The 19,583-nt window shown below is 43.3% G+C and overlaps 2 protein-coding genes across 2 annotated transcripts in view; one reads left to right on the top strand and one right to left on the bottom strand.

The window, feature by feature from the left end:
- The window catches only part of PARL (presenilin associated rhomboid like), a 530,597-nt gene that overhangs the window by 424,236 nt on the left and 86,778 nt on the right, over window positions 1-19,583 (bottom strand). The gene's annotated exons all lie outside the window — the stretch shown is intronic.
- YEATS2 (YEATS domain containing 2) overlaps window positions 5,486-19,583 on the top strand; it is a 61,642-nt gene continuing 47,544 nt past the window's right edge. Inside the window, exons 1-8 of the mRNA XM_060241903.1 lie at window positions 5,486-5,682; window positions 6,841-6,953; window positions 7,534-7,647; window positions 15,490-15,587; window positions 15,690-15,782; window positions 16,477-16,716; window positions 18,235-18,350; window positions 19,371-19,532. Of these exons, the coding sequence (XP_060097886.1) occupies window positions 7,548-7,647; window positions 15,490-15,587; window positions 15,690-15,782; window positions 16,477-16,716; window positions 18,235-18,350; window positions 19,371-19,532 (809 nt within the window). The 5' untranslated portion in view covers window positions 5,486-5,682; window positions 6,841-6,953; window positions 7,534-7,547. The remainder of the gene's footprint in view (window positions 5,683-6,840; window positions 6,954-7,533; window positions 7,648-15,489; window positions 15,588-15,689; window positions 15,783-16,476; window positions 16,717-18,234; window positions 18,351-19,370; window positions 19,533-19,583) is intronic.

Genomic DNA, 19,583 nt, shown 5'->3' with positions numbered 1-19,583 from the left:
ATACATCCACAAATTGCGCTTAGTCCCACTTGAGGTATTGTTCAATATTTGGGGGATTATGAGTTTACAATACATGTGTCTTTCTTTCTCCATCTTTCTTCTGAAACAATGCTTCCTTAAATCTTTTTTGCAATATCCCCTATGGGGGACATTAGTGAGAAGCACCAGTTCATACTTATTCAAGCTTCTGTTAATCATTTGAAATTGGTATTCATGTATAGCAAGCACTTGTTTAAATTGTTATCTGTAGGAAATGGACCTATTTTACCCACCTTCCTAATTTACTTGCATACTTCTTCCTGCTTAGAAAGAACAGCTGCCCACTTAAATAAAAAGTTCTAGTAAAGAGTCATACCATACGGTTTTTGGCTTGAACTCAGGTGAGTTTATACTATTTATCCTTTATAAACTTTATCCTCCCCCCCCCCCCCCATTTTGTTTTTAGGCTCCGGGCTCTATCCTGCAGCTTGATACAGCTTCTTAGTTTAGGCTTACACACATATTTATTCAAAAGTAAATACCAGTTAATTCAACTGATTTAACCCCAAATCAGTGTTCATAGAACTGATGCCTTAATAAATAGCTAGTTGTCTTGATCTGTATCCTGCACTGACTGTGCCTTAACCTTGCTCCTTGTTTATCTGCAGCCATAGCACAAGATCATCTGCCACTCAACAATTTTATACTATATGTAACAAGCACATAAATGTTTTGTAATCTTCAGTAGTAGTTCTCTAATCTCATGGAGACTACAGGTCAAGGCTATGGGGATTTCTAATGAGATAATTTTCTGCAGAATTATCTTCTACAACCCAACAGCATCAATATTTTGACTTTTGATATGAAGTCGTAAAATAATAGACCCCTGATAGAAATGTAGCAAATGAGCAATGGAAGCAGATTATTAAACATGATAAAATAATCAGGAACACATTTTCTGTCTGAAATTAAATTTTATTTTATTTTTATTTTATTCGATTTATATCCCGCCCTACCCCACCGAGGCGGGCTCAGGGCGGCTTACAACAGTAAATCTACCCAGTTTACTTCAAACTGACATATTTTCAAGATTATCCAAAAATAGAGTAAATCTTTTCATGTGTGCCTTCAGTCTTGGCTTTTTAAAATTTTCAGTGAATACCAGGAAATACTGAATAAACAAGAACAATGTTTTGACACTTACAAGGTAACTAATGGTATAATGACTGTCAGGAAAAACAGCAGTTAACTATTTGACCACAATCCAAAACTGGGTGCTTTATGATGCAAATCTGTAGTGTTGTTTGTGTTAGTTAATTCTGAAATACATGTATGACATATAGTGTTTTATGGCTGTGAAGCAGTGTCCAGTTTATACTTTTTAGATATCTGCTGTTAAACTAATCTGTTTTAGCTTTTATATATTAGTAAAAAGATGAGTGTTTTGTGCAGATCAATTGATGTTCTTTCTATCCAATGGTATGCTGAATATAGTGAAAACTGCCATATGCACAATTATTTATAAAATAAGCAATTTGTACTTTTGGAAAACTATATTTCATTGTAGTTATTTCCTGTTTCCAAGGAAAAAGTTACCGTAGCATGTTACTGTGAAAATCAATCACTTTTATCAATGAATAATCTACCTATGCAATACATTTCTTGGTCCCATGTTACTGAAGGCCCTTTATTTGAGAATGCCAATACTGAATTATTTACAGAATCAATACAGTGCCGACCATTTTGCCATGCTTCATTTTGCATGCGGAATCAAATAGTATATAATTATATTTGATTGCTTCAAGATACATTCACATTGGTTTGTGTGTAAATATTAATATTTGGCCGCTCTTTAGGTGTGCTAGCTGAAAATTTTGATTCTTGCTTTTGGATGTAAATCCACTTTTCTGATTGCCTCGCCTTCCATGTGGTATCTTCACTTGCAGAATTACACTGAGAAAGACAATTTGTGTTACAAATTATGTTTTAAAAGAAGCCAGATTTGTCTATACTTGCCTTCCTTCTCTCCAAGTTGTTGATATCAGTGAGTCCTTCCTGGAAGAAATAATGATTACATTGTGATTTAAAGAGCATAGACCAGATTTCTTGGAAAGTCTAGTTCATTACTTTACAGTATACCAACAACACGAATATTTTTAAGCACACTTAAAAGGTTACAGTGGTGAAACCATGAAAATGATTTAAGAAATTGACTTTGGCATATAAATATGGAATATGCTTGGGAGATCCTGAAGTCAGACGAAACTCTGATGTTGGCCTTGTCCTTATTTTTTATATGATTATCATACAAATTCCTTGATCTTTTTGTTAGCTTTTAAATGCTCTAAAGTAGTCAAGGAGACATTCCTTCTTCATTCAGTTTAAAGAGTTATAGAACTATTAAGATTGTCAGTAAGTACTATAGGATAAAGGGCAGCTAATCACACATGAAACTCAGCAGATGAAATCTTCCAGTTACAATTCATATACTGGAACTAGTAACAGCTATTGTGAAAACTATTATGTCACGCAGTGTGTTTTATGAATATATTACTCTACATAACACTTTTCAGAACTATAGCATTTCTCATTCTTTAGTACAATAAGCAATATTTTAATGCTATTTTATGTGCACGTATTTATAAATCTGTGTGATTTTAGGGTGATAATTTTATATCAGCAAGGAAGATGATTGCATGTAAGTCATGTCTATAGCTACTGTGTATGGTATGTAGCTGTATTTAAGTGAGGGTGAAAAGCATGTGATTGCAGCTTATTTTGTATAGTTAATCCAAAGAATAGAACCTGTATGTTTGTAAACAAAAATTTTCTTAGTGTAATCTCTGCCAAAAACCTACAAAATCCAGAATAAACATTAATTTGAATGTTTGTTTGCATTGTTTTTCCTATTCCATATATCTGGAATTCTGCCAAGTTTGGAATTTTTCTTTAAAGGTCTGATGTTAGATAACAAAGGAGGCATATGGCCATCCTGTATGTATTTCTTCTCCCTTTTTCACTGATAAAAAGGCATAGCTTTCTGATTCTCAGGTCTTGAAGTAGGGAAGTTGTATTTGCCTACAGCCCAAAACACAGTAAACTACTATTGGAAAAATGCAATTCTAATTATCCAAAATCACTGACCTCCCCCCCACACACAAACAATTGGCCTACATTTGTCTACCTCATAAATATTCCAACCATTAAGAATTTAACTGCATACTGACTAAGATTAGTACACGCTCCCACATCTCCATAGAAATATTAAGCAAGTGCTGCAGGGAGAAACATTTTGCCCCTTCATTGTTTCCTGTGCTCATTTATTTACAAGGAAGTTACTTTTACAGAAAGGAGAAATCCATATTGTGATTCTTAACTTGAAGTCGCCTGGAAGCCCAGGTTGTAATGAGGGTGAAGTTGGTTCTCAGTTTTTTATTCAATATTTATTTGTGAATCCAACAAAAAAACAGTATAAAAGCTGTGAAACCCAAAATAATGTTTGAACCATCACATACCACTTCAGGAGACTCAGGTCTCCAAGAGGACATATGTGGTTTCCTGGTCCAAAGCCAAGATCTTGTGCCAAGTGCTCCAAAGTGGGGTGACCACAGAACCCACAAAGATCCCAAGGAAAGATTAAGATAAGGTAGCGGAGTGGGTGCTCCTGTGTGGCAAGTAAATATCCCAAAGAAAGAAAAACAGAGTTGTCAGCCTCTGTGCAAATTGAGACGATGAGCCTGCATAGTTATGTCTGACAGCCAGCACAAAAGCATTTCAAGAATTCAGGAATTAAGGATGAGTCTAGGATGTGATCTATGGATTTTATGGCTCTCACCAAGTTAAGGAGTGGGGGGAGGTGCTTCCCAGAAAGGTGACAAAAGCAGATTGCATCCTGGCAGGGAAAACAAACAGGCTGGCATGGTAGAAGCTTCCCTCATGCCTGAGGCAGGCTGATAGGCTAGGAGACACTTGGGGAAGGTCAGCAAAAGGTAATCAATTGCTTGAGAGTTCAGATTTTGCACTCAAGAAGACTAGCACTTGCTGATAAAATTATCTTGCTACAGTGCTGGAATAAACCCTATGGAGGACCCTAGGCAGTCAAAATCTTGGGGGGGGGGGGGGCTTGCAAATTATCTCAGAGTCAGAGCGCTTGCTTGGCTGCCCATGGCCCCCGCTGCAGCCTGCAGGCACCTTCTCAACAGCCCCTTTGACAAAGCTGCGGGGGAGAGGCAGAGAGAGGCAAACTTGGTGACACCAGCAACAGCCACACCAGGCAAGTTGGGCAAAGAGCAGCTCAGTTGCTGGCTGTGCGTGCAGACTCCAAGGGCTGCAAGCAGAGGGGAAAGCCGTCCTGGAGCCCCTGAAGGCATGGGGGCCCATTGGCCAGTGCCTACTTGGCCTAACTGTTGATCTGGCCCTGCCTTGCTAGCCGACTTAAGGTGGGTACTTGGATTTGTAAGCCCCTTTTGGCAGTAAGTATGCAGATGTCCCATCAGTCTCTTGAACCCAAGGTTTTGCCCACTCATTAGCATAGCCTGAGAACAGCCTTGACTTCACCTCCAAAGCAAAACATTACTAGCTCCTAACATGGCTAAGGCAAAATTTAGCCAGGATGGAATCAGGGCAGACGAGGTACTTTGTAGCTAAAGATAAAATGGAGATGCAGATTATGGTCATTCTTGGTAAGAATACAGATGTAAGGACTGAATGAGGTTAGCATATATAATGAGATAAGAAATCAACATTCCTGTTAAATCCTGGGTTTTTTGTTTGATTCAAGTGTTCTAATAACTTGTAAGTCAGCAATTTCATTTTCCAAGTCTGCTCCTGAAGTTCCTTTGCAATAAAACAGCTACTTTGAGGTCACATGCTGACCTGGAAGGCTAAAGTGTTCTCTTACAGGTTGCTCAGTTTTGTGATTCTTAATGCCAGATTTGTGTCAATTTATCCTTTGGCATAGAGTCTGACCTGTTTGCCCTATGTAGAGAATGGAAGGGCATTGTTGGCATTTAGTGGCATATACAATCATAGAAGTTAAGCACGTGTATGAGCCTGAGATGGCAAAGTTGATGTTGCTAATTCCAGTAATTATGTTGTCTGGGTGTATGTGGCAGCAAAGTTGGTATCTGGGTTTATTGCAAGCTCTGGTATCAGTGTCCGCGTTCAGGTTATATGTTGTATTATTGTGGGTGAGGAGTTGCTTAAGATTGTGCAATAAAAGCCCCTCCCCCCGTACTTGCGAAATATACCTGAAAAGCTTGCACCTGTTGAATTTCGGCAGCAGTTAAAAGTTTTGCCCGAAAAACCTGTCGGATCATGCCTATCGGCCAGAAAACTCTACCCATCCAGAGCCCTGAAGACGGTTTCCTCTCTAGCTTTAGGGCGAAACATCAGTTCGTGCCGAGCACCAGGGCGTTTGAAGCGAAAGCAACAGGCTCCGCCGGCGCCTCCAGCCTCTCCAATTGCCCGCCCCTTTCTCCCTCTCCGCCTGCGCAGCCGCGCCGTCGTCGCCGTGATGGGCAGGCGAAAGCGCACGGAGAGCTCGGGGTCGATGGCGGCTGCGCGTTGCAAGCAGTGGCCTCACTGAGCGCTGGGTTGGTTGATACAAGAGCACTGGCCTTCCAGGGTGCCTTTTGCAAGCCGGCGAGTTGCGTGGATAGAGCTGGAGCTTTATGCTTCCTGGGCCGGAAAAGGGCCAGAGGGGTGAGTGGCCTCTGTGGTGAGGGTTTTACTTTGGGCTTCTTTGCAGGTGGGTTTGGGGCAAATGCCCCCAAGATCCTGGCTTGCTGTGGCTTCGAGAAGCGAAGGAATGCTCCTTATTATGCCTGTGTTATGCACAGATCATGATAATGTTTCCTTGAGAGTAACACCATTGATCAGTTCCGGGTAACTTAATTCCATGTATATGCATGTAGTTTAAAACCGCAGCCCAGTCCTAGCCGTGTTAACTTGAAAGTTATCCCCATAGATTTCAGCGGGGTTTTGAATAAGTTACACGTGCATCCTGATCCTATGCAGTTAAGAGCGCCCATTCAAAATCAGTGATTTTAGGTATGCCTGTTTACGATAGATTGCAGTCATGCAGCCTGTTCCTCTGTATGTTTGCTGACTTCAGCGGAAACTGTTCCCAAGTATATAAGCATAGGCACAAAGCCTTAATATTTCTGGCCCAGTCTCAACATCCACATTATTCGTTGTGGAATATAGCAATGGGCAAACATCTGTTAGGTTTTGTTTTGCTTTTTGTTATAATCCATGGACAGTATTCCTCGTCTGGTGAAGTGTGTTTAGAGAGTACACGAAAGCTTACGTTCTGAAAAAAACTAAGTTGGTCTTAAAGGTGCAACTTGTCTCCTATTTGGTTCATGGACAGTATGTTGTATTTTGGGGTTTTTTAAAGATTTAAATGAAGTAAGTACCCAGCAACAACATAAACAGTAAATGCACTGTATTTTGATGTGCACCTTTCAGTGCTCAAGCTTGCCTGGAAGATTCTTGCAAAGTTGGCACAAAGTTGAAGAGTGCTCCCCTTGGGTGAGAATGGGAAGTTGGGGGTTACTTCTCTGCAATCTACTGTGCTAAATAGCTGTTTTGATCTTGAACATCAGTTCTAAGGTCTTCACAGCAGGATTGTACCAATCACTCCAGTACCAGAGTAACATCATGTTTTGTAGTCATGCTTTAGAGCAGCATCCTGTTCTAAATATGTGTTGTCTGAAAGAAGAGTTTGAAATGCCGGTGTTATATTTGACTTTCCGGTCTCCTTGATTTTGATATCATAAAGCCCTACTATGCCAAGAGAAGTGAATAAAATTGTGTAATAGAATATGCTGGAATTGTTTTTGCCCCTATTTATAACAGGATTTATTTAGTATAACTGGGAAAGTTAAAAGAAACTGAGAAACCTTGAATGAAGCGATCTCTTGGTGGAGCTAGAAGAAAAAATTGAACTTCATATCTCTGTCACATCCAAGGTAGGACATTACATATTGCTTTAATTCCATTTAGAATAGCCTTCCAGCTTTTCTTTGTGTAGAGTGTGTATGTATTTCCATACCCATTTGTTAACAAAAGTGAATGGGAAAAGGATTGTTTGTGATGGTGTTGTGACTGAAGACACTGTTTGCAGTATTGGAGGCTCCTCAGAGCCTGCACATGAACTTTTTCTGCCCTTTCAGCCATTTAACAGGATAAATTTTGCACTTCCAGCTGTGCACTGGAAAAGCTAAGAAAAATCCATAGAAACATTCCTGCCATCGATGCATGCATGTTTTGTGTGGCTGTTGCTGGTAGATTTTTGAAGGTGCTTACATTCAATAACGGCACACTTCCTCTCCCCCGTTCCTGGAGCATTCTGGGGAGACATATCTTTTTAAAGGTTTTGCAAGTTGGTGTAAAATAGCACAACTCAGAATAAGCTTCTGAATTATTTGATAAATCTTGGTAACATTGGAGGAAAGGGCATGGGCATAGCCTTCCTTTGTTCCCACTTAAAAAGGGGCTTTTTTCTGAGATTGTTGCACCTGACTTTTGATTCTCCCTTCTCCTTTCCAGTATAAAGGCCAAGCATGTCAGGAATCAAGAGAGCAATAGAAGAGAAAGACCCAGACTATGAAGAGATCTCAGTTGTACATACAAACAAACGTCATAAAGCCGTTGAACAGTCAGGTAGAAATTCAGCTTTAACATTCAAATGTGGGATGGAGATCAGGGAGGACAAAAGCCTGGCACTGTCTGTAGGTGTACTTTGTGTAAAAGTTCAAGAATTTGCAGAGTGTTGCTGGTTTTCTCTTGCACAAGTGCAGGCATACATAAACATTGATTTGTGTGATGTGTAGCAGTTTGGTCAACAGATCAGAAAATACCTCTCATCACATTTTGGTAATTATCTAAGCAGATCTGCTTGAGAGTAAGTCACATGCTCTTCATTAGGACTTGCTCCCAAGGAAGCCTTCTTAGGATTGCAACAAGGTAATAGCTCCAGACTATGCTGGATCTGAAATAATGCTGTTTGTTATTATATGTAGCACTTCTCTCACATTTTCCGAGGATTTCAATTTCACCTCATTTATTTGTTTTGTTTGGATATTTATATCTGCTTTTCTTGCAAAGCAGCTTACAACTGGTGTCTTCTTCCCCATTTTATTCTCACAACTACCCTGTAAGGTATAGGAGGCCAAGCAAGAAAATGAGCTTTCTTGGCAGAGTGGGGATTTGAACCTGGGTCTCTCAGATTCTAGCCTGACCCTCTGACCACTATACCATGCTGGCTCACAGATTCTGATAGATAGGATTGAGTAGTGTAAGGCATTTTAAGTGTGATTGTCCTTGAAGATGACTTGAAAGCTTCAGCTGCCTGCTTTTTAACGCTTTAGGAAATGACAGCGGAGAGAACCACTGCTTTTTCATACATGCTTGGTTATGTCCTTACCTACCACCTATGCTGGGGTTACTGTCCTGGTTACCAGTGAGCTTCAGAGTCCTGTGCTAATTCTCATTTTGTGGCCTGGCATCCACGTTCCTCCAAGACCACTTCTTCCCATATGTGCACAGTCACTACCTACATTCCTTGGGGTAGCCTCTGGTCTGAGTCAAACACCACTAGAAGCGAGACTGTCAGTGGCAAAGTGCAGGGTTTTCTTTGTACTTGCATCAAGGTTGTAGAATTACCTCTTTTGGTTTTGGTAAGGGTGTAAACGAACCCTTTCTGACTTCTGGCCTTAAAGCAGGTTTTGTGACCCTGGATTGCTGTTGCTGTTAATTAAATTGTATATATTGGTTATGGTTTTTAATTTGTTTTATTGCAGTTTTATTTAGTTGGAAACTGGCACTCAGGAGGGTCAGGGTATAAATGCTTTAAATAAATACACTAGGCAACTATTGTGAACTGCTGTGACTGCTGCTATTCCACTGTTACAGATGGCAGCAGATATCAACAGGTTTGCTTAGGGCTACATGCTCAGCAACTCATACTAGAGCTGTAGTTTGAACTGAGGGGTTTCTATGATACAGCTTGTAATTTTAACCATTGTGTTAAATCAGCTAAGAACCCCTTTTGGAGTGGTTCTTTGTGACCCTTTTAAAGGTGAATGAAAGAAAGTTTTAAAAATGCTTTCTGTGGCTTTTTAAAAATGCCAGGAGCCATAATGGAGACATTTCTCAAAGAACACTGTTTTACATGTGTTGAATCTGTGACTGAAAAATCTCACAGAGCCTTAAGAATTACTGTGCTTGCTTCTTTGAGGAATCTCCAGTCCATCTGATTGGTTGGCTAAATACTGGGCCTTTCATTTTTTCCAGTCACAGGAAAATTTATATGTGAATTTGTGAAGATTATCTCTGTAATGGATCTTGGTTGCTTAAAAAAACCTTTATTCACAAAAGGTGACTTTGAATCTCTTAAAAGTAATTTAATTAAGCCAGCACTGGGAACCCATCGGTTCCTACTCTCTTGTATGCGGCGTGAATCACTGAAGTTTGTATCTACACTGGAACTTCTTCGTGGTCTCTGTGCTTCACGCTCATGGGATAGAGCACCTGCGCCGATCCCCGAATCGGTACCTAAAAAGCCCGGGATTTTTTCACGCTCAGCACCAGCGGGCATGCGCAGGCGACCCAGTGCGCATGCTCGCTGGCTCCAGCGCAAGGATCCCACCAGTTCCTTTCTGACCGCTGCGCTGAGAGGATCTCCTTTCGTGTCCCCGGTCGGTAAAGTAATCTTAGGATTGCCTTTCTTCTTGTATATAGCCGGTTTGTTATTTTCTTAGTGTAGTTAGTTAGTTAGTTAGTTGTTAGATAGTTAGTGTTGTAAAAAAAAAAATTGTTGGACTTGCCCTTCGGGGCCCAGTTTTCCCCCATTTTTCCCCTCAGAGAATGTCCTGGGTGGGTTTTTTCCTTGGCATCTATGGAAAGACTTTGGGGTTCTTTTAAGAGGTGCTGCTCCTGTGGGAAGAAGATTGCGCCCCCCCCCCCTTGATGGCCATTCCCTCTGTTTCCTTTGCTCGCACTGCCTGAGTTTTTCCAAACAAACTCGCAAGAATTGAGCGGCGAGGCTTTCGGCTGCGTTGGTTGAGTCGGCACTTCATCCTCAAAAGATGGCATCGGGCCCGTCGGTACCGATGGGAGAGGCCGCAGCCCCGACGGTCACGTCGGCCAATACATCGCCGATTAGAACCGAGATGCCAGTCGAGTGCGGGCGTTCCACAAAGTGACCTTCTGAAGGGTCAGTGGACACCCCAGCTAAGAAGCGTCGGGATGACTCGGGGACCCGATCATCTGCACCGAAGAAGGTGAAATCTAAGGAGAAGCGGAAGAGATAGTCCCGCACTCCTTCCCCTTTTCATGACGCTTCGACATCGATGTCGACTGCTCCACCAAGGAAGATCTTAGCGTCCCCACATCGTAGCCCTTCGGTGTCGAGAGGCGGTGCTTCGCAGCAGTTGCATCTATCAGCATCAGAGCAAGAGATCGACCTCACTCAGCGCTCCCATTCTTCATGGTCGAGACGTCGCAGTGAGAGCAACTCTGTCTCAGAGGTGGAGGTGTCGGCACCGATGGAGCCGTTGGCACCGCTAGATCAGGCAAGAGGTCGGAGAGAGCTGGAACCAACCACCGTAGCTCGCCGCTTCCCACCGCTTCCACTGTGGGAGCAGCGCCAGTGGCCTCCCTACGGCTATCCAAACCCGCCGTACCAGTGGTACCCCCCTCAGGAGTTTGCAGACTGGGATCAGCAATCCGAGGCATCCCATATGTTAAGGCTTTCCCAGCATTCTAGGCGGCATCCCTCGGCATCGATCTCTGTCCCGCCCGAAAGACACGGCGTGGTGGTGGAGGAAGTCCAGCCTAGGTTGTCGGTGTCGATCTGGTCACCCGTCAGAGAGTCAACGCTGGCGCTCACAGAACATTCTTTGAGGAGAGAGTCTTCATCGTCGGACTCCGAGGTCGGTACCGACGATCCAGACAGGGCTTTGGAACCTCCGCCAGTATCTCATACCGCTGAGGATCTTCCCATTTCACCATTGGAGGATCTAAAGTTGTATGGGGACCTGGTGGAGAGGATGGCACTCTCCCTCTCTCTCCCGGTGACACAACCGCAACCCGTTGTAGACAGCACCATATTTGACATCATGCAGCGGGATATGTCTACAGCGGTTGCCCTGCCTGTTACGAAGGTCATCTTACAGGTGGTGAAGGAGCCCTGGGCGAAGCCTGCTTCTACACCTGTGTCATCAAGAAGGTTGGATCACATGTACCGTGTCCAAAAGGCAGGTGCTGAATTTCTCTTCATGCATCCAAAGCCCAATTCGGTGGTCGTATCCTCCTTGTCAAAGGCCTGCAAGACGCACTCCTCTCCACCAGACAAGGAGGGAAGGAAGCTGGACAATGTTGGGAGGAAGTTTTACTCTGCTGGGGCGCTGGGAGTAAAGGTATCTAAGTATGCTGCGTGCATGGCTAGATACCAATACTCAGTGTGGGAACAACTTACCCCCCTCTTGTCTTCCCTGAGTGAGGAGAAGAGGTCTGCTGCAAAGAAGTTTCAGAAGGAAGGCTTTGCTGTAGCCAAACAACAACTGGCTGCAGCAAAGCATATGGTGGACGTCTCAGCAAGAACCATCACTTCTGCTGTCTGCCTCCGCCGCCACTCCTGGCTCAGGTCAACGGCCCTCCAGCAAGACACCAGGGCCTTCGTTGAAGATCTGCCCTTCAAGGGCGAAGGCCTCTTCAGCTCGACCACCAACAATGCACTCCAGGAAATGGATAAAAGCATAAAAACTTCCAGGAACCTGGGTGTCCCGGCGTCTTCCAGAGCTACGAAAACAAAACAGTGGAACAAACCTTGGTCAAAGAAGCCATATCAAAAGTTATCGCCGGAACAGCAGTGGAGACCTCACTCTGCCCAACCTGAGAGTAGGTCTCCATACAGGGGGAACAATAGAAACTGCTACGCTTCTGCACAGACCACCAGCAAGTCCAAGGGCACTTGCCCTCAAAAGCAGGGCCTTTGACTTTCTGGTAGCACGCGTCACCGTCCCCACTTCTTCGTCTATCCCCCTCCGCCCATTCCTGTCGGCCTGGGAGGCCATCACTACAGACAGATGGGTGCTTTCCATCGTCGCGGAAGGCTACAAAATAGATTTTGCTCAGATTCCGAACCAATCTGTGGTAATCACCACACCCCCTTCCCCACCTCTGCTGGCGGAGGTGAGCAACCTCCTACAGAAACACACCATAGAACGGGTCCCGGTGGAGGCCAGGATGGGAGGCTTCTACTCTCGTTACTTTCTGGTTCCCAAGCGGGACGGGTTTGGGACCAATCATGGACCTTCGGAATCTGAACAAGTTTATTCTGCACCAGAAGTTCAGAATGTCCACTCTGCAAACAATTCTGCCCCTCATCAACCAAGGGGACTGGATGGCAACGCTGAACCTCAAGGATGCCTACTTCCATGTCAGCATCCATCCTGCATTCAGACGTTTCCTTCTGTTTGCATTAGGTTCTCAACACGGCCTGTCCACTGCACCTCGGGTGTTCACGAAGATGATGAGCGTTGTGGCTGCCCACCTCCGGCTTCAAGGGATAGTCGTCTTTCCATACATCGACGATTGGCTCCTTGTGGCGGAGTCGAAGGAAAGTTTGTCAAACCATATTGCCACCACTCTTCATCTTTTTCACACCTTGGGTCTGCAGGTCATTTTGGAGAAATCACACCTTACTCCATCACAGACAGTTCAGTTCATAGGGGCTTTGCTGGATACGAACCTTCATCACGCTTTCCTGCCTAAGCAGAGAGCGATGGACATTATCAACCTTGTCGAACTTCTGCAGAGTCGAAAGTGGGACACGGCGCAGCAGCTGTAGCGGATGCTGGGGCTGATGGTGGTGAATACAAGCGTGCTGATCTTTGCAAAGCTGAGGATGAGAGGCCTAGAACTTTGGTTTCTTTGTCAGTTTCGACCGTTAAGGGACTCACCACGAAAGAGGTTTGTAATTCCACCTGTGACGCTTCAAACACTGCAGTGGTGGAAATCAAAGGACAACATTTGTCAGGGAGCTCCCTTCCACCTGCCTGTACCAACGGTGACGATCACAACAGATGCGTCTTTATGGGGTTGGGGGGCCCACATGGACACTCTGTGTGGGGGGGGCCCTTGGCCCTTGAAATTGACTCATTGCCATATAAATTACCTGGAACTGCTGGCAGTTCATTTTGCTCTTCGATCCTTCCGCCCCATGGTGGCGGGGAAGGTTGTTGCTCTGCTTACAGAAAATACCACTGCCCTGTGTTACATAAGCAGACAGGGAGGGACAGTTTCTCGACAGCTCTGTGCGCTGGTACTGGAACTGTGGTCGGAGTGCCTGGTCCACGACATCTTTGTGAAGGCTGTACATCTCTCAGGGGTGCTCAACCTGCAAGCAGACTCCCTCAGCAGGGGTGCGGCTTCCCCGCACGAGTGGGAGATACAGTGGCGCTTCCTTCAACCTGTGTTTCAGCTCTGGGGGTATCCTCAGGTGGACGTCTTTGCCACAGCCGAGAACCGGAAGTGTCCTCTGTACTGCTCCAGAGTGGGCTCGGATCCAGAGTCGTTGGAAGACAGTCTGCTGTTCCCGTGGGAAGGTCGGTTCCTATATCTGTTCCCACCTCTGCCACTATTGACAAGGGTGGTCAACAAGATTGCAAGAGAGAGACCATGCTGCATCCTGGTGACTCCGTGGTGGCCTCGGCAGAACTGGTTCCCGATCTTGCTCCAACTGGCAAGGGGGGTCTTCTACCAGTTTCCGGCGGAACCAGATCTTCTGTCAGCTCAGGACGGTCATGTATTCCATCACAACGTGCCCCACCTGAAGCTGACAGCGTGGTTCATCGACCCTGTGAGTTCTCCAGCAGAGTCCAACACGTTTTCCTGAATAGCAGGAAGCTGTCTACCCGCGCTTCTTATAGGAAGTGGCGGAAGTTTCTTCAGTTTTTAGTTGATCCTACAGTTTCGCCCCAGAGGGTGGGACTGCCGGTTATTTTTGAGTTTTTGTTATCTCTGGTGGATGCTGGCCTTGTTTTTTCCTTCATTAAAGTTTATCTGGTGGCAATATCTGCATTCCATGAACCAGTGGAGGGGCATTCAGTTTTTGCACACCCTCATTCTAAGAGATTTTTGAAGGGTTTGCTTAGGCTTCATCCTCTTTCGAGATCACCCCCACAGTTGTGGGATTTGACTCTAGTGTTGGACAGGCTGACTTGGCGTCCTTTTAAGCCGATGGCCACATGCTCCTTACAGCTCCTATCTTGGAAGACTGCTTTTTTGGTAGCCATCACATCAGCATGCCGTGCAGGGGAGCTCACGGCTATGCGTTGTGACTACCCATATTTAGCTTTTCAGGAGTCTGGAGTGTCCTTAGCTCCTGATATTTCCTTTCTCCCCAAGGTGGTTTCTCAGTTCCACCTTAATTTACAAGTTTGGTTGCCCACGTTTTATCCTACACCTTCCTCGGATGAGGAACGTAGGTTGCACGCTTTAGATGTTAAGCGTGCCTTATTGTTTTATTTGAGTCGCTCCAAGAGTTTTCGTAAGGACCAGCATCTTTTTGTTTGTTATGCTGCTCCTATGTTAGGTTCCAGAATCTCGTCTCAGCGGCTTTCAAAATGGCTCACTGAGACTATTAAACTATGTTAATTGTTGACTAAGAAGCCATTACCTGGGCCTATTTACGGACACTCTACAAGAGTGATGGCGACGTCAGTGGCGTTCCTGAAAGGCGTTTCCCCGACGGATGTTTGCAAGGCTGCCACCTGGTCCTCTCCGCATGCCTTTATGAAGCACTACGCGCTGGATGTGCATGCTCAACAGAGGACTCGTCTGGGAGCTGCGGTGCTGCAAGCTGTTTCTTCTTGTTGACTGTCTTCCCGCCTCCAGGTATGTCTTGCTTGCTAATCTCCCATGAGTGTGAAGCACAGAGACCATGAAGAAGATAGACAGGTTGCTTACCTGTAACTGTAGATCTTCGAGTGGTCATCTGTGCATTCACACTACCTACTCTCCTTCCCCACTGCTGACGGTCTCCCTCCAGTAGGGGCCTCAGCAGTCAGGAAGGAACTGGCGGGATCGTCACACTGGCGCCAGCAAGCATGCGCATTGGGACTCCTGCACATGCTCGTTGGTGCCGAGTGCGAAAAAATCCCGCGCTTTTTAGGTACCGATTCGGGGATCGGCGCAGGTGCTCTATTCCATGAGTGTGAATGCACAGATGACCACTCGAAGATCTACAGTTACAGGTAAGCAACCTGTCTTTCTTCATAAAGATTTCCTGAAACTGATGAAAGGACTAGCTGTAGTTTGTGTGTTCTAGCAATTTGATTTTTGAGCCCTCATCCATGTACTTTGGGTTTGGTCATGTGGTTGTTTACACATGATTGGACCATTAGTCCATCTATATTATATTATTCTGGATTTCTCCTACAAACACCTTTAAGATATCAGTAATGTTGATCTCTTGTATTTGTGGACTCCTTTGAACAGCTCGAAATGCTGCAGTATTGAAAATTGAGGACATTATTAAAGAGCAGTTTTCGGTAGAAATGAAGAACAAAGAGCATGAGATTGAAGTCATAGATCAGGTACATACTGCTCTCTTGCTTGTCATTGATTTATTTGAGGAGGGTGTTGTGATGTTCAGTCACTGTATTTCATAATGGTATTTTCCTCTTCTGTTGTTTTAGCGCCTGATTGAAGCAAGAAGAATGATGGATAAACTGCGTGCTTGCATCGTTGCAAACTATTATGCTTCTGCTGGTCTTCTTAAAGTTGGAGAAGTAAATACTATGTTAATAGAAAGATTGTGTTCATATTTGGAAAGCAGGACTTGGCAAAAATTACTGGTGCTAATTGCTAGTCATATCAGAAGTTGTAGAGAAAAGGGCACTTCCAGTAGACTGGCTGCACAAAATCTCCATTAGGTCAACTGTGGTTTTCAACCAGTTAGATTCCTTTTGCCCATTATTGACAGTAACTGATCTCTTATATGAACAGGCTGGTTCCCAGTATTTAGTCTCCTTGTAGCATGACCAGGAAACAAATCCAGGATGAGGATATGTAGATAAAAGCCAATTTGATTTTAACATTTGCACTTGGGAAGAAAGTTGAGACAAGGAAGATACCTGGTGCTTCTCCCAGACTTTGGGGTGACCAGTGGCAAGGAGCTGGTTTGTGAGTCCCTCTCTGCACTCTTTTGTCTTCCCCATAGGATTGAATGCCTAATAGAGATTCTGCTCATGATGTTTTTCTGGTGAGGGAGAGCTTCCTTCCCCAGTTGCTGGGTAATTTAGCCCTCATTAACAGAGGTCCTGTAGGATGCTGTGTCTCTCTGCACACAAATTATGCAGATGCATTCTGCATCACCTAAAACTTATAAACTAGCTGATCTGTTTGTGGTTTATTCTCCATACATTCTGCCATAGCTGTAGTCTTGATCCAGATTGAAATGCCCTATCTGGTATGTTATTTCAGGGAACCAAGACGTGTGACCCCATGGTATTTAACCACCCATCCATCAAGAAATGTGTGGATTCTCCATCTAGATCATCATCTCCAGCCAATCAAGGTTCAGAAACCCTGTCAATTAACCATTCAGAATGTGAGTCATCTCAACATATAGACTACTTGATGGGAAAAGACAATGGTATCCTGGAGGCAGAAGAGAGATTGTCCAGCAAACTGGACCAGAGACCCCAGAAGAATTCTGGACAGGTAAAATATAGTGATTTTTCCACCTTCAAAGTGGGACAAATAATTTTTGTTCATTATAGAAAGGGCAATTATTGGAAATAAAATCCTGACTTTTGCTTCATCTTTGGAGTCCCACAATGCTTGTTCCACCATGTCTCATTAGAAGAAAGCTATATTGGAAAGGGCTCTTGGTTGCTTATTTCCTGTGAACACAGCATTATTTGGAGGATTTATTGTTTCCTGGTTGTGGCTTCATCGTCTGTAAATTTGCATTGTTTCTGCAGTTTGTAGCACCTTAAGAGCAGATTAAATGAGAGAAGCAATTTCCACTAAAAATACCCTGGGTTTCAGTGTGATGAGTGAATGATTCCTTATCCTCAGAGGAATGGGGACAAAGCTAATCCTCCAGTTTTAGCAGACCTGGATCTCATTTTGTTAGGTGCAAACATCCTCTTGCAGAAGGAAGCTTTGTATCAGAGCAATACTGGGAGAGCCCTGTTTAAGAAAGAATGAGACTAGATGAAATGAGATTTTCCTGTCACTTTAATTTTGCACTCTGCTAATGGTCTTTATGACCACATCTGTAGATTGCAAGGAAAATAATATGCTAGCATGCTATCAAATGGCACTTTTGCAGTGCTCTGTTAGATTTCTGTGACAGAGATTCTACCCAGTGGCAGCCCAAACTAATGCATCTAAATTGTATTTATTTAATTTCTATCCTGCTCTTCCCACAAGCAGGTTCAAGGCAAATTACAACATACTTGCATATCCTCATGAAGCCATCTATTCAATCTTATCACCTTGCCATAAGTGATAAGAGATTATGCTGGCTGCTCTTTTTTTTTTGTATAAGATAACTGTGGGTAAGCAAGCATTATATGGAAGGATGTATTTTGCTGCTGTTGGTTTAAGTTGCACTATGCCCCCAAATTAAAACTGGTTGTTATGTAGACAGGAAGATGGTTCTATATGCCTGGGGAGGACATGAGGTGAGCAGTTACCCTGGCAGAACAAGTTTTATGAAAATTTTCACATCTCATCTTAGATGCTTGTGGAAACAAAGATATTTCTTCCTGCTCACAACTGTCTAGTGGTAGAGATACTTTGGGCTCTCTTCTTCATCCAATAGGAAGCAGGAGGATGGGTGTGGAGGCACTTTCTCTCAGATCTGTCTGCCTCCCGTTCATTCTGAATCAGCTTGAAAAGGTCTTTGTGCTGCCAGTCTAACCATGAGAAAAATTCTTTCTTAAAAGTCTTGAATCCACCATGGATGTGAAAGCTCTAGTGGATTCAAACCATTGTGTGTGATTTATTTCAAATGTCCTAAGCAAAGAGACCTTTTTAAAATGGGTATTATTAGTAGTTTTGTAAGGCTACTTCTGGTTTGACCTTTACTGTAGGATTTTTTGGGGCGGCAGCATTTTGGCGTTGTTGGGTTTTTTCATTTAAAACTTGTAACTGGTTTTTCTAGCACACGGAGAAAATGTTTCAAGTAAATGTGTACTTAAGTGGATTTTAAAAAAAAATTACTCTCAGGGCACTTCTGGTGTTGCAAGTGATCGCAAAGGAGGACTGAGAAATGCTAGTCTGCCAAATGATGACAATTCACGGCTGTTTGTAAAGAAAACCATAGTGGTCGGCAACGTCTCCAAGTTAGTATCCAACTTCAATGTATTTTCTGTATTTCTTTTTGGATTGCATCTGATATCCCTGAACCAAGAGTCTGGCAAGAGTCTGAATTATTATGTTTGGTAAAAGGACTCTATTATACTATTGAAAATAAGTTCCACCTATCCTAATTTGGCCTTTATGTCCAAAGCTCTCCCTAATTTAGTTATTGGATGTGTTCAGGAAACTGCATAGAGCACTAAATTGTGGCTTGGAAGAGGGGGGCAGGAATAATTGAATTGCTGATGTGGCAATGCAGCAGTGTATGGAACCAACATTTTTTGAAACTCATTGAACACCCTTGAAAACCAGTGTGAAGACCAACTTATGATAATGTGTTTTTATGATGAGAGTAAATGCATACTTCATGTCAGCTTTCCAAGTCAGTACTTTAAATGTAACCTTTAACTGACAGTTCAGAACTGCATTTATACAGAGATGATTATTTCCTATGATTATATTATATAATAAAACACAGCAGTTTTGAAGAATTTTATTTATGATTTATTTTTAGAATATTGAATGGCCAAGAAAATGTTTTGAACATGAAACATCCTCTCATGGTGTTACTTTCATAGTAAAATATGGTTGCCTGTGTTTCTGGTATTTAACAAACTCTGGCACTACTGCTGGAAAAAAAATACTGAAAAGGGTTTGAGGAAGACCATTAAAATGATGAACTTATCCCTACAATTTGAAATATTAATTTCCTTTCACTTACTGTGGTTAGATGTTAAAACATTTGGGTTAGGAAAAATAAAAATAAGAAATAAAGACTGTGAGAGTAAAGAAGAAAAGCTTTGTCCAGTAAATAAGATGAGGTACTTTGGAGTAAAATTAAAGAAGTGTGAAATCTGGAGGAAAGGATTTTAAAGTGGAAAATAAGATCAAGATGATTTAAAAAACATGTTTTAGCATCAAGATTTTTTATTATTGTTGTGGTTTTTATAGTCTAGTTGCAAAAAGAATGGAATTAATTTCAGTTGTGTCTTTCTTCCTACCAGGTACATTCCTCCTGATAAAAGAGAAGAAAATGATCAATCCACTCATAAATGGATGGTCTATGTACGTGGGTCCCGAAGAGAGCCCAGCATTGATCATTTTGTTAAGAAAGTCTGGTTCTTCCTTCATCCCAGCTATAAACCTAATGATCTTGTTGAAGTCAGGTAACAGAGCTCTCCCTGATGTTTGCAGCTTTTCCTAGTCTGAGTGAAGGG

This window comes from Heteronotia binoei, chromosome 6 (assembly GCF_032191835.1).
Source record: "Heteronotia binoei isolate CCM8104 ecotype False Entrance Well chromosome 6, APGP_CSIRO_Hbin_v1, whole genome shotgun sequence".
Classification (NCBI taxonomy): domain Eukaryota; kingdom Metazoa; phylum Chordata; class Lepidosauria; order Squamata; family Gekkonidae; genus Heteronotia; species Heteronotia binoei.
The sequence above is the reverse complement of the archived record's forward strand: the minus strand, read 5'-3'. Positions and strand labels throughout refer to the sequence as shown.